The sequence below is a fragment of the Eptesicus fuscus genome, chromosome 13, assembly GCF_027574615.1.
Source record: "Eptesicus fuscus isolate TK198812 chromosome 13, DD_ASM_mEF_20220401, whole genome shotgun sequence".
In the NCBI taxonomy this organism is placed as follows: Eukaryota; Metazoa; Chordata; class Mammalia; order Chiroptera; family Vespertilionidae; genus Eptesicus; species Eptesicus fuscus.
This window is the reverse complement of record NC_072485.1, coordinates 38,089,292-38,103,578: the sequence shown is the minus strand read 5'-3', so window position 1 is coordinate 38,103,578 and position 14,287 is coordinate 38,089,292. Positions and strand designations below refer to the sequence as shown.

At 61.1% G+C, this 14,287-nt stretch overlaps 2 protein-coding genes across 2 annotated transcripts in view; both read left to right on the top strand.

Moving 5' to 3' along the window:
* Positions 1-14,287, top strand: part of CAPN5 (calpain 5) — a 57,700-nt gene that overhangs the window by 30,874 nt on the left and 12,539 nt on the right. The window contains exons 4-7 of the mRNA XM_008150001.3: positions 10,125-10,333; positions 10,973-11,165; positions 11,725-11,918; positions 12,495-12,572. Of these exons, the coding sequence (XP_008148223.3) occupies positions 10,125-10,333; positions 10,973-11,165; positions 11,725-11,918; positions 12,495-12,572 (674 nt within the window). The remainder of the gene's footprint in view (positions 1-10,124; positions 10,334-10,972; positions 11,166-11,724; positions 11,919-12,494; positions 12,573-14,287) is intronic.
* On the top strand, positions 141-632 carry OMP (olfactory marker protein). The gene has a single exon (XM_054725219.1). It carries the CDS (start codon positions 141-143, stop codon positions 630-632), a length of 492 nt encoding a protein of 163 aa, XP_054581194.1.

Genomic DNA, 14,287 nt, shown 5'->3' with positions numbered 1-14,287 from the left:
AAGGCCCAGTGGCCGAGAGGGGGGAGGAGGAGCGGGGGGGTGGGGCGTAGGCGGGCCCCTCCTTGGTGGCCTCTTGTCTGGGCAGGGAGGCCCCAGCCCACTCAGCTCCTGGACCGCGGCAGAGGCAGCAGCACCGGGCCATGGCGGAGGACGGGCCTAAGCAGCCGCAGGTCAGCATGCCGCTGGTCCCGGACGAGACCCTGACCAAGCAGATGCGGCTGCGCGTGGAGAGCCTGAAGCAGCGCGGGGAGAAGCGCCAGGACGGGGAGAAGCTGCTGCGGCCGGCGGAGTTCGTGTACCGCCTCGACTTCACCCGGCAGCAGAAGCTGCAGTTTGAGCGCTGGGACGTCCTGCTGGACAAGCCGGGCAAGGTCACCATCACGGGCACCTCCCAGAACTGGACGCCTGACCTCACCAACCTCATGACGCGCCAGCTGCTGGAACCCGCTGCCATCTTCTGGCGCATGGAGAGCTCGGATGCCGTGGACTGGAACGAGGCCGACGCCCAGGAGTTCGGGGAGCGCCTGTCGGAACTGGCCAAGATCCGCAAGGTCATGTACTTCCTCATCACCTTCGGCGAGGGCATGGAGCCGGCCAACCTCAAGGCCTCCGTGGTCTTTAACCAGCTCTGAGGCAGCTGCCCACGGCGCCGCCCCCCCCCCCCCCTGCTCTCGCCCACCCGCCCTGCCCCCCGCGCCTGCCCCCAGAGGTGTATTGGGGGCCAGTTTCTCGTTGCTGCGCTCAGCTTGGCCAGGACCCCCAGGCCTGTGTCCTTCCTCCTCCCCTGGCCTGGTGCCACGCTCCTGCCCAGGGAGGAAGATGCGAAGGCTCCGTAGTCTAGAAGCTGAACTGGCTGCCGCTGCTTGTGCTGTAGACCCGGAGGCCAGGCCGGGGCTAGTGCGGGAAGATGGAGCGTCCGTGGGCACCTGCCTTCTCTGTGCCTCACGGTCGGGAGAGAGACTGAGGGAGACCAAGAGAGAGACAGACACAGACGGGGATCCAAAGAACCAGCCATCGGCTTCCTCTGCAGATGGGGTGACGGAGACGGCAGAGCGGCTCCCTGGGGAATCCAGCAAACAGGCCTTTGCTGCCCGTCCGTCCGGCCACATCCAGGAAGGCGCTGCTCCTGGCATGGGCTGGTGTGAGCACCTCGGGGCCCTCGGGACACTTGGGCAGTGAGGACTGGCTGGCACGCTGGAGGCTCTGCAGGCCAGCCTCCTTGCTCTTCTGAGAATGACTTCAGGAGGGAGAAGTGAAGGAGCATAAACGTCACGTAGAGATGTACCTATCTGTATATATATACGTATACACTGAGAGAGCTCGCTACCTTCATAGGGGTATATCCTAGAGTCTACGCCTGCCCTGTGGTCAAACCTGACTGAGATGATCTGTGATAGCATCGCCCAGCCGGTTCACGCCTGGCCTGTAGCAGGGGCTTGGTCAGCATGACCTTAGGGCGGGGGCTTCCTGAGCTGGGAGGCTCTGAGGTTCATACAGTGAAGGGGGAGCAGTGTAGTATGGGGGTTTCCTTCTGCCCGAGGGAGCGGGGTGGAGGGGTCCAGAGCCCTGGAGCTGGGATGGTAGGTTCTGGGGCCTCGGGTGTTCCCAGCTCACTGGCCAGAGGAGGTGAGTGTGACACCTGTGTGCCATCTCTGGCATCTTTAGTGGAGCTGGGGCCGGGGGGGGGCGGGCGGCCTGCTAGGGCAGGTGTGATGCCGATGGTCAGAAGCGGGCTGCAGGGGGCCGCGTGCTGTGATGGGAGGACACCGGCCTCAGGGGTCACTGGGCACAGTCCTCCCACCAAACAGGGAACCCGAGACACCATGATCAGCAGACTCAGCTCCGCTCCCCTAGCCTCACGCCCCGGCACCGGCCCAGTGAGCCCCTGTGAAGGAGGGGCCTGACCCGCCTGGCGTCAGCCGGGGGCACCCCAGGAAGTGCCCACAACACTCTGCCGCAGGCCAGCCCTGGCTTTTGTCAGGGACATGCCCGTGACATTCCCTCACAAAGCGGAGCCCTCGGGAGCCGCAGGTCCTGGGAACAGATGCACTGAGAGATGGAGGTCAGAGCCCGCCCCACTGGCCGGGGCTGCCGGCAGGCGGGCCCCCACTTTGGAGGTGTGGGTGGAAGCCGGGGCCCCCACTTTGGAGGTGTGGGTGGAAGCCGGGGCCCCCACTTTGGAGGTGTGGGTGGAAGCCGGGGCCCCCACTTTGGAGGTGTGGGTGGAAGTCGGGGCCCCCACTTTGGAGGTGTGGGTGGAAGTCGGGGATGCTGGCAGGCGGGCACCCACTTTGGAGGTGTGGGTGGAAGCCGGGGCCCCCACTTTGGAGGTGTGGGTGGAAGTCAGGGCCCCCACTTTGGAGGTGTGGGTGGAAGTCAGGGATGCTGGCAGGCGGGCACCCACTTTGGAGGTGTGGGTGGAAGTCGGGGCCCCCACTTTGGAGGTGTGGGTGGAAGCCGGGGCCCCCCACTTTGGAGGTGTGGGTGGAAGTCGGGGCCCCCACTTTGGAGGTGTGGGTGGAAGTCGGGGCCCCCACTTTGGAGGTGTGGGTGGAAGTCAGGGATGCTGGCAGGCGGGCACCCACTTTGGAGGTGTGGGTGGAAGCCGGGGCCCCCACTTTGGAGGTGTGGGTGGAAGTCAGGGCCCCCACTTTGGAGGTGTGGGTGGAAGTCAGGGATGCTGGCAGGCGGGCACCCACTTTGGAGGTGTGGGTGGAAGTCGGGGCCCCCACTTTGAAGGTGTGGGTGGAAGTCGGGGCCTCCACTTTGGAGGTGTGGGTGGAAGCTGGGGCTGCCGGCAGGCGGGCCCCCACTTTGGAGGTGTGGGTGGAAGTCGGGGCCCCCACTTTGGAGGTGTGGGTGGAAGTCGGGGCCTCCACTTTGGAGGTGTGGGTGGAAGTCGGGGCCCCCACTTTGGAGGTGTGGGTGGAAGTCGGGGCCCCCACTTTGGAGGTGTGGGTGGATCGGGGCCTCCACTTTGGAGGTGTGGGTGGGAGTCTGGACTCTTCAGGTGGGAGACTGGCTGTGGTGTGGGCTACGGTCCTTCCTCACTCGGCTCGGGCTGTTTGGGATGTGCTCAAAGTCCTGGCATTGCCTGCTGTGCTTCCCCACTGACTGTTGGGGGAGGCCAGGCCCCTGGGGCTGGCCCTGTCCCCTGCCTCTTGGCTTGCCCTCTTCTGCAGCTCTGGGGACCCTCTTTTGCAGACTGCCTGCCTGTACCCCCACCCTGCCCTGTGCGTGGCCCCAATAAAGCCTGTGAGCCCTGCCTCCGTGGTGTGCAGTCTCTCGCCGTGAGCCACCCTCCCCTCAGGAGCTCCGCCTCAGCCCCGTCCCCTCAGCCCAGAGCACCCCTCCCCAGGCTTCTCCCACACCCCCCACTCCCCTCCTGTTGCTTCCTGGGATGAGGCCCAGAGTGGCCAGGTGATGCCCCTGGTCAGGCAGCAGGAAGGAATTTAGAACCAGGTCTCCTGACTCCCACCCGGAACCAGTGCCCCTGACGGCATCTTCTCCAGCGGCCCCAGACCAGCCTCCGTATGGGGCACGCAAGCCGTGCTGAGGCCGCGAGGAGGCACCATCTGGTCTTCAGGGGCCCAGAGGGGATGGCTGGGGTGCACCAAGCTGTGCTCAACCTGGCAGGCGGGCTGGATGGATGCAGACGGGACAGGGGAGTAGCTGGGGGGTGGGGTTAGGCCTGTGCCCGGGTTTCACCCGACCTCGTCACCAGTTTGCTGCCTGTCCTGGGGCAGCTCCCAGCCCCAGCCTCTCTGGAGGGGGCAAGCTGCTTCTGTGAAGTCCCTTCCGCCCAGGTAAGACCGGTATTTCACATCCCAGTGTCCCATCTGACCCGAACTCAGAGCTCTGTCCCTTGCTCACTCCATCTGGGGCAGAGACAGAGGCCCAAAGGAGGAAGCAGCCGGCCCCGCAGCAGGGCGGGGGCCAGGCTCTGGGTCTGTGGCCTTTGCCTCCATGACATGGCCCCCCTCCCCCCCCCCCCCCCCCCCGCCGGGATGAGCAGAGGCGATGCCTCCACCCACCCAGGACCCAGTCTCAGGCGAGGCTAGTTCCTTCCCAGAGGCCAAGGTCAGACCCCGCTTCCGAGCCCACACTTGGGGTTTTGCTTGCGATCAACCCCCTGCTTCAAAATGCTCCCCCCAGCCAGTCTCACATCCCTGTTGTCCCCCCACAGCCCTCCGCAGAGCTCCGGCACACACCTGCGCCAGTCCAGGTCAGCCCTGCCCAGCAGGATTTGAGCCCAGCCCCTTGTGGGAGTCCACAGGGAAAATCCTGGGAGCATCCAAGGGCCGGGGACCCCAGGGGGCGCTGTGGTGCACCCATTAGTGGGGTCCAGCGGTTTCTGAGAGATTCTGCAGTGAGTGCTGGTTAATGGGGTCCCCTGGTGTGAGGGGGCTCCAAACCCCACACAGTGTTTACCTCGCTGCCTGGTCAGGCCAAGTGAGTGCCTCGACCCCGCAGGCCTCCCTTTTCCCATCCGCACAGGGGGCTGTGGGGAGGTTTGCCTTTCTCCTTTGGGGGGGAAGGTTGACTGGGTCACCTCGGCTCCCTCCCACCCCCGAGGTTTGTGAATGGTGTGCGTGCACCACACACTCCGTGCACCACAAACAGGGATGACCCTTCACGTGTGCACAGCCCTCCACAGTTTACGCAGCACCTCCCAGGCCATGATCCACCTCAGTTCCCACAACAGACCCGGAGGAAGGGTAGGGAGGTGCGGACACCAGAAAGGTGCTCTAGTCCAAACTCAAGTCCCTGCCAGGCCCCGCCACTGGTGACTGTCCCCGGGTGTGTTCCAAGTCCCCGGTCAGCCCGGGCCTCGCAGAGGCCGGCGCCTGGGGTTGTCCTCTCAGGAAGACTCAGCCAGCGGTGGAGCTGGGCCAGGCCCTGCGCTGGGTGGGTGCTGGGGATCCTGGCCCGAGTGAGGCACGCCCTGCCCTGCCGGAGCTCCCCTCAGGGAGAGGGAAGGAGGAGGAGCTGCCCAGCGGTGCCCAAGGGGAGTGTGAGGTCAGGAGGCCCCGCCAGGTGCGGCTCAGCTGTCCCCGAGGAACAGGGAACAGGGTGGGTGCCTGCAGGGAGCCACACATGCATAGCTGAGGTGGCTATGCCTCACAGGGTGGGGATTCTGTGGGGCCCCAGGGGGGCAGTGTTCAGGGGTGAGATTGAGAGAGTAGGCACAGCCACCCCTCAAAGGCTTTGCATGCCCGGCCAGGGAGCCGGTGTCCCTGGTGAGGGGGCATTTCAACCTTAGACAGCCAACAAGAGAGAGGCAGCCTAATGAGCTGCCTGTACCCATCCCTCTGCTTCAACAATTGTCAACTCAAGGCCCATCCCTCTTCCTCTCCACCCTTCCCCCCAGGCAACACCCATATATCTATATATATAAAAGCCTAAGCAACCATTAGGACAGGACGATCAGCCAGTAGCTATGATGTGCACTGACCACCAGGGGGCAGATGCTCAACACAGGAGCTGCCCCCTCGTGGTCAGTGTGCTCCCACAGCCAACCTCCTGCTGTCCCTCCCCTCAGCTGCCCTGATCTCCCCCAATCGCCAACCAGGCCGAGGGACCCATCCGTGCACAAATTCGTGCACCAGGCCTCTAGTATCATTATATTTCTGGATGCATTTCTGAATGATAACGACGTGTTTCAAATAAAACAAAGAACCCTCACAGTAATAATATAACACAACTAAATTTTACACTAATTTTTTAATATCATCAAGTATCCAGGAAATCTTCTGATGTTCAGTCTGTGTGTATGTTACAGTTTGTTCGATGAGACCAAGGCCCATCGCTGCACCTGGCTGCTCCCACTTCACCTTTCAGTGTCTTCCTTGCAGTCTGTTTGCCGAAGAGCCGCTGCCCCGTGCCGTGTCCCGGGGCAGCAGGGCCCCCTTGTCCGAAGTTTGCTTTCTGCCGTTTCAGTTACCCATGGTCAACCGTGGCCCGAAAATATTAAGTGGAAAATTCCAGAAATAAACAGTTCACACGTTTTAAATTGTACGTTGTTCTGAGAAGCGTGATGAGCTCCTGAGAGCTGTCCCCTCCCTCCCGCCTGGACGTGAGTCATCCCTCTGTCCCGTGTGTCCTCGCGGGGTAAGCGGCCCGTCTGTTAGTCGCTTAGCGGCGTCTCGGTTATCAGGTCAACTGTCCCAGCATGCACCTGTCCCAACTGTCTCTTAACGGTGCCTAACGTACGAGTTGAGCTTTATCGTAGGTGTGTGTGCACAGGAAAACACAGAATAGATAGGGTTTGGCACTCGCTGCGGCTTCAGACCTCCACGGGGGTCTTGGGATGCACCCTGTGAGGAGGCTGAGGCGGGGAGGGGCTCCTCTCTCCGGGTTTGCTGGCTTCGTGTTCATGGTGTCCTTTAACACGTGCTCGGTGCCCAGGACGTAGCTCCAGAGGCTTGATAAGGTTCAGACTCAAATTCCGTTCGGCACAACCGCTTCACGGGCGATGGTCGCTCTGCTCTGTGAGGTTAGAAGCCATGATGTCATAAACCCAGTGGTTGCAAAACAGTGGGCGTCTAATACTCTCATGTCTTTCTCCTTTCTTAGCTGGCATTCATCTCCAGATATAAAAACCCCCCTTCCTGTGCTCTTGGTCCCCCCCGCGGTACAGTTTGTACGCAAAAGGCAGGACAAACCTCTCATTCTTTCCCTTCATTTTCCAGCCTCAAAAACATGCGTTGATTCCCTGCCATCCTCCGGGAGTGACTAATTGTTTGTGCTTCACCATGAGCTCATGGATGTGAATGTATCGGACGTGTTTTCACCCATCGAAGTTGTTATCCTTATTGCTGCTCAGATTGGCCCGTGGTCGGAGCCTCTTCAAGTTGGTCCGGAATCCTTTGATGTGGCTCCAGGGGCTTTGGTTTCTTTTCTCCCTTGATTTCGGGCTCCGTCTGATGTTGTCGGGAAGGGAGTTGAGTTTGTGTGCCTGTGAAGTGTTCCTTCCCGGACAGTCTTATCCCCCTGGCGTGGCACCCCGGCAGACAACAGAGCGGGGGACGGGGGAGGCTGGCGTGGGGCCCACCCCCTGCCTGATCCAGTGGCTGTGATGCAGAAGGGGGAAGGAGGCCCAAGGGATCCCTGACTCCAGGTCTCCAGGCCCTGGAGCCTTATTAGATGCTTCTTGAGCCGCAGGGGGCTCAGAGCCAAGCCCTGGCTTTGGCTAATGATCCTCCCTGGGCCCCAGCAGGCCCTCCCAGTGCCCTGTGAGGGCTCTTCTTCCTCCCTCCTCAGCCCCCCTCCCCGCCTCCCCGCTCCGTGTCCCCTCCCCCATTCCCACACAGTCCAGGGCTTTCGGAGCGGGGAGGAGCTGAGCAGCGTGTAGTGGCCGGGCCAGTGTTCTCAGCTTTGGACTCCCCTTCGCTCCGTGCCCTTGGGCGGCCCCTTGCTCCTCGGTGGGCCTCAGCCTTCCCTCCTGTGTAGTGGGGATGACACCCCACCCTGCATGTGCCCTGTTTTGTGCACAACTTTCTGCCCCGAGAGTAAAGCAGGAGAGAGCGCTGGGGGTCAGTCTGGAGCTTTCAGCGAGAAAGGACACAGAGGGGCTCGAAGGGGAGGAAGGAGGCAGGAGGGATTGGCCCAGCCAGTATCAGGCCCCGGCTGGGTTCCAGGCGCTGCGCCAGGCTCCGAGAGCCTGAGTGTGAATCCTGCCTCCCTCGCTGTGCCCCTGGGCGGCCTCTGCCAGCAATTGCTGTGGGTTGTTCCAGAAGATAGCAGCGAGGGTCGGGGTGACGGAGTCAACAGCGGGCCCTGCGCCCGGCACCGGGCAGTCCCGGCACCTCCGGGCGCCATCATGACCGGGATGCCTCTCACTGTGCTTAGCATTTTCATTTTCTTGGCCTTGAATGTCCCTCTAGGGAGCATTTCTCTTTCCCAACATCCCTGTTGATGGCATGAGGCATATAAACAAAAACATCTTTAATGAGTGTGGGGGCTGGGGAATGGCTTTTGGCTGAAGTCTCTGTGCTCAGGCCCGCCCGGGCCCTGGGGGTTACAGCCTCCTGATGCACGTCTGGCTCCCCAGCCTGGATGCCTGCGTGTCCGCCCCGGTCCTGGGAGTGGTTTTCTTCCGGAAGGAGCTGCACATGGTCCCGATGGTGCTGGGCCTCTCTGGTCTCCTGTTCGGCAGGGCCAGCAGGTGCCCTGACTCGGCAGGACAAAGGGTTTTCCCTTTCCCGCCCACCTCCTGGTGCCCACGTTGCCACTGCTCGTCCTCGTCCGTGAGGGGACATTCACGGCCAGTTCTCGGGACGCGTGCTCAGAAGCTGCTGCTGCCCCCCAGGCCGGGCCCTCCACCCCTTCTCTCCAAGGCCCGAATGCACCCTGTGTGCCCGCCTCTCTCACGAGACTGGGAGCTTCCTGAGGGCAGGGACCATGTCTGATGCATCCGGGTCCCCGGTGGCAGCAGGGGGCCCGGCAAAGAGCAGTCCTCCCTGATGAAGAACACGTGTATTTTCTAGCTGTGTGACCCTGAACAAGTTACTTGCCCTCTCTGTGGCTTGGTTTTTTCATCGGTAAAGTAGGGATGAGTAATTGTAATCTACTCACGGGGTTATTGTGGGAATGAAACTGGCATAACCCACGGCACTCACGGGCTTGCTACCTGACATTTCCGAGATGCTCCATCATAATAATTGTTATTAGAGTCCCATGTAATGCCCGTGAATTTATTCATTCCGTCAATACATGTTTATCAAGCACCCTCTCTGGGCCAGGCTAGGTGCTGGGGGATAGCAGTGACCAAAGACTGAAGTGTCCCTGCCTTCAGAGAGCTGACATTCCAGGGACAGGATCCGAACTGTTCATGCCATCACAGACTTGTTTAATGATAACTGGAATAAGGACCTCAGAGGAGAAGTACCGGAAGCCATGAGACTGATGGCCTAGTCTGAAGAGTCAAGGAGGACTTCCTGGAGGAGGAGGTGTTAGAGAGTGGGAATTTTTGAGCACGCCGGAGAGGCCGTGGACTATGCCCCAGATAGGGTTGTCAGTGCTAACACCAGGCCAGGCCTTGATATATGGTCTCATGGCCCCTTCCCCTTGCACCTCACAAAATAGCCTTGCAAGATAGAACACTGTCAGCTTTCTAAAGAACAGGATAACCCTGCAAATAACATGGTCGTCAATAGCATGGCCCTGACATTATTTGGGAAAAACTGTTTTGTCTTGGGTTGCTTACTCTGCAAAAACAGGATGTGGTTAATGTGCTTAAAAAGTGGTCTTGCACAAAGGGCGGGGGCTGCTCTCTGACCTCCCTGCGTGGAGAGAGAACAGTCGCCGGCCGGCAATAAAGGCTCCCTAAATTTTAATTTGGTCTGGACTCCAGTGGTCTTTACTCGCGTTCGCTCCACAACAGAGGGTGGACCCTAAAGGACAAGTGAGAGCCAGCTGGAGGAAGAACAGAGAATGCTCCTGGAGCAGGGAGCGGGTGGGGGTGGGGGTGGGGTGGGGGTCGGGTAGAGAAACCAGCCTGGGAGGTGGTGGAGGGGGCGGAGCACCTGAGGTGTTTTTCCAGGGACGTGCTGATCAGGAAGCTCACTCTGCTGCTGTGTGGGGTGAAGGCAAACGTGGCTGCTGATGCTGTTAGTGTCCCGGGCGAGGAGATGGGAGACTGGGAGCAGGGAGGTGCTGGGGGAAGGACAGGAGGAGACGGATTTTAGCAGAATGTAGGAGCTAGGATTGGCCTGATTGGATGGAGAGGGGGACGGGGGAAGAGGCCAGCGTGGTTGCCAACTCCTGTCGCAGGCTGGGGGTGGGGATGTGGGGCGGGGGAGGGGTGGCACCATTCACCAGGTAGGAACTGGGGTGGGTATGAGATGTTTCTGTGGTGGGGAGGAAGCAGATGGAGGCAGGAGGAAGGGAGGGGAAGCTCATAGGATCTTAGAATGACAGAGCTGGAGGGACACTAAGGGAGCCTCCAGCCACTGCAGAGAGAGGGGAGGATGTGCCCAAGTCCCACACTGTTCGTGGCAGAGGTGGGCATCGAACCCCGTATTCCTTCCCATTGGATTCCCTGGAAGCATGTACCCCCCCCCCATTTCCTCAGGAAGCCAGATGTGACCTCAATGTGTCCCCATCATGTCGCCCACCTCCAGGTCATCCCCGACTGGAAGGAGCAGGAGTGGGACCCCGAGAAGCCCGATGCCTACGCGGGCATCTTCCACTTCCATTTCTGGCGCTTTGGGGAGTGGGTGGATGTGGTCATCGACGACCGGCTGCCCACGGTCAACAACCAGCTCATCTACTGCCACTCCAACTCCCCAAACGAGTTCTGGTGTGCCCTGGTGGAGAAGGCCTATGCCAAGTAGGTGCCGGCAGGGGGCAGGGGGCAGGGGGGCAGGGGGCCAGGCCGGGGTGGCACTGCTGCTGGGCTCCACATGGCTTCCTTTAGCCAGGGCTCCCGGCACAGAGAGGGCAGGGGCTGGTGCAAAGTCACACAGCAGGCTCAGCGTCCAGGCGCCAGGGCATGGCCCGCTGAGCCTGTGCTGGGTGAGGTGGAGGCCTGGGCTGAAGGCCCTCTGGGTACCTGGTTGTTAAGTCCCCACAACCAACCCACATCGGGAGGAATAGTTACTCCCACTTACACCCGAGAAGACTGAGGTGCAGGGTGGTTTCCTGCCAGGGGCCGGGCAGCGCCAGCACTCATTCAGGTCAGTGGTTCTCTCCCAGAGATCCAGGTTGCTGAGTCCTCCCCGGAGGCCTTGTTGGGGATGTGGCACATTTCTGGACAGCTCGTTTTTGAAGAAGGGCTGCTAAGTCCAAGGGGAATTTGAGGGATGAGGTGGTGTGGCTCCGCGGGACAACGGTGGGCTCTGCTGTGGCCTGCTGTGTGACCGGAGCAGTTTGCTTGACCTCTCTGAGTCTCAAAATCTCCCCTGTAACGGGAAGGACTTAGCGTGGCCGGGGAGCACGAGCTGGGAATTCTTTCCACGTTGCCCCCCAGGCTGGCGGGCTGTTACCAGGCCCTGGATGGAGGCAACACGGCGGATGCGCTGGTGGACTTCACAGGCGGCGTGTCTGAGCCCATCGACCTGACCGAGGGTGACTTTGCCAATGACGAAGCCAAGCGGAACGCGCTCTTCGAGCGCATGCTGAAGGTGCACAGCCGGGGCGGCCTCATCAGCGCCTCCATCAAGGTCGGAACCCCGCGCCGGGCCCCGGAGGTGGCCCCGCCCCTTCACCAGCTCCAATAGGGGTGGGAGGCGGCTGTGGGGTCCCAGGCAGAGCCCCTGCCCGGGTTGGTTCACACATCCAGACCCTCAGCCTCACGGGGGAAGGGAGCGGTTGGAGGGTGCAAGCCCCTCCCCGGTGCCGGGCAGCACAAGCCGCCTGCCCCCGCCCCCTGTGAAATGCCTACCAACACCCTCTTTCCTGGCCCCCTCATATTGGGACGAATGGTGTCTATACATCTGAGGTCCCTCAGTCAAAATTTGGGGCATCACGAACTGTGCGGTAACTGGGAGAGGGGAGGGAGCCGCTGGCACAGGCCTGGGCGCTGCGTCTCATTTCAGTGACTGCTCATGCTTCCGTGGGAAAGCTGGGGCTCAGGGAAGGCAGAACTTGAACCCTGTTTGGCTGACCCAGTGGTGCGGGGCTGCCATCCTCTCCCCGTTCTGGAGGGGGCGCTGGGCCCCTGGCTCCACCTGCAGCCTGACAGGGCCCCGCCTCTCTGAGCCGCCTCGCCCTCCTCCGCAGGCCGTGACGGCGGCGGACATGGAGGTCCGCCTGGCGTGTGGCCTGGTGAAAGGCCACGCCTATGCCATCACCGACGTGCGCAAGGTGCGCCTGGGCCACGGCCTGCTGGCCTTTTTCAAGTCCGAGAAGCTGGACATGATCCGCCTGCGCAACCCCTGGGGCGAGCGGGAGTGGAACGGGCCGTGGAGCGACACGTGAGGCCTGGGGTGGGGGTGCAGGCACAGGGCGGACCCGGGGCAGTTGGGGGGTGGGGGGGCTTGGTGTGAGGGCTTGGGCGAGGACAGGTGGGCTTCCTGGAGGAGGCTGGTCCAGGGCTGGGTCTGGAGGACTTGGGAGTTGGGTGGTGTTAGGAGGAGACGACTTTAGAGTGGGCACCTGGGGGTGGATTCAGTGCAAAGGCCTGGAGCTGGGGACATAGAGACCAGTCTGGCCAGTGACGGGGGGAGGAAGCAGGAGGGAGGCCACCGGGGTGAGGATGGGGGTGACCGCTCTGTGCTTGGTGAACAGAGACCAGGCCCCCAGTAAAGGAGCCCCTCCATGGAGGGTCTTGTCCCCTGCTCCCCCAGCCTGCAGCTCTGCTCCCTGACCTCCAGGCCCTGCCCACGTTAGCTGTGGAAGTGGGCAGACAGGCGTCTTAGCGAGGGGCTGGGCATAGCCCCGGTGCCCACCCCCACCCACCTGATGGAGGCCGGGTGCACACATCCCTCGTCCTCGCCCTTGCCAGGGTCCCTTACTCTCTCCTCTTCCCTCCCCCTGTGCTCGCACCCCAGCTCAGAGGAGTGGCGGAAGGTGAGCAAGAGCGAGCGGGAGAAGATGGGCGTGACTGTGCAGGATGATGGCGAGTTCTGGTGAGTGTGCTCTTGCCCCAGGTGGACGGCCGGGGCTGAGGGAGGACCTCCCGCGTGCTGGGCAGGGACGCCGAGGGGAGGTAGGAGCCAGGGCTCCAGCACGTGCCACACCCTCCTCCTGCCATGCGGCCTTGGACAAGTCACGCCGTCCCTCTGGGCCTGTTTCCTGCTCTGTAAGGGGTGGGGCAGCCCTGTCATCTCCTCAGCGCCCTCCGCCCACCTCAGGGCCCGAGGCTGCTGGGGCACCAGGCTGAGGCCCTCGGAGGCCAGTAGGTGGGGGATCGGCCAGAGGCAGGGGCCAGGCTGGCAGCCTGCTTGCCCGGCGCAGACAGGGAAGAAGAAGAGGCCTCACAGGGAGGGGGCTGCCTCCTAAGCTGAGACTCGGTGAGCAGAGGAGCCGTTGTTGGTCAGGGAGAGAGACCCACCCAGAGGCCAGAGGGCACACTTAGATTTTTGGAAGAGTGAGTTTAGGGAGGCATGTGGGCGGGGGTGGGCTGGGAAGATGGCTGCAGCATCGCTTAGAGTCCAATGATTCCTGCACTCATTCATCCTACTTCCACTTATCCTGCATTCATTCATTCCTGCATCCACCCATCCTGCATTCATTCATTCCTGCATCCACTCATCCTGCATCCACTCATCCTGCATCCACCCATCCTGCATCCATCCATCCTGCATCCACTCATCCTGCATCCATTCATCCTGCATTCACTCATCCTGCATTCATTCATTCCTGCATCCACTCATCCTGCATTCATTCATTCCTGCATCCACTCATCCTGCATCCACTCATCCTGCATTCATTCATTCCTTCATCCACTCATTCTGCATCCACCCATCCTGCATCCACCCATCCTGCATCCACTCATCCTGCATCCACTCATCCTGCATTCATTCATTCCTGCATCCACCCATCCTGCATCCACCCATCCTGCACTCACTCATCCTGCATCCCTCATCCTGCATCCACTCATCCTGCATCCACCCATCCTGCATCCCTCATCCTGCACTCACCCATCCTGCATCCCTCATCCTGCATCAACCCATCCTGCACTCACTCATCCTGCATCCACCCATCCTCCATTGATTCATTCCTTCACTCATCCTGCATCCACCCATCCTGCATCCACCCATCCTCCATTCATTCATTCCTTCACTCATCCTGCATCCACCCATTCTGCATCCACTCATCCTGCATCCACCCATCCTGTATCCACCCATCCAGCATTCATTCATTCCTGCGTTCACTCATCCTACATCCACCCATCCTGCATCCACCCATCCTGCATCCACCCATCCTGCACTCACTCACCCTGCATCCACTCATCCTGCATTCACTTATCCTGCATCCACCAATCCTGCATCCACCCATTCTGCATCTACCCATCCTGCATTCATTCATTCCTGCATCCACTCATCCTGCATCCACCCATCCTGCATCCACCCATCCTGCATCCACCCATCCTGCATTCACTTATCCTGCATCCACCAATCCTGCATCCACCCATTCTGCATCTACCCATCCTGCATTCATTCATTCCTGCATCCACTCATCCTGCATCCACCCATCCTGCATCCACCCATCCTGCATTCACCCATCCTGCATTCATTCATTCCTGCATCCACTCATCCTGCATCCACCCATCCTGCATCCACCCATCCTGCATCCACCCATCCTGCATCCATCCATCCTGCATCCACTCATCCTGCATCCA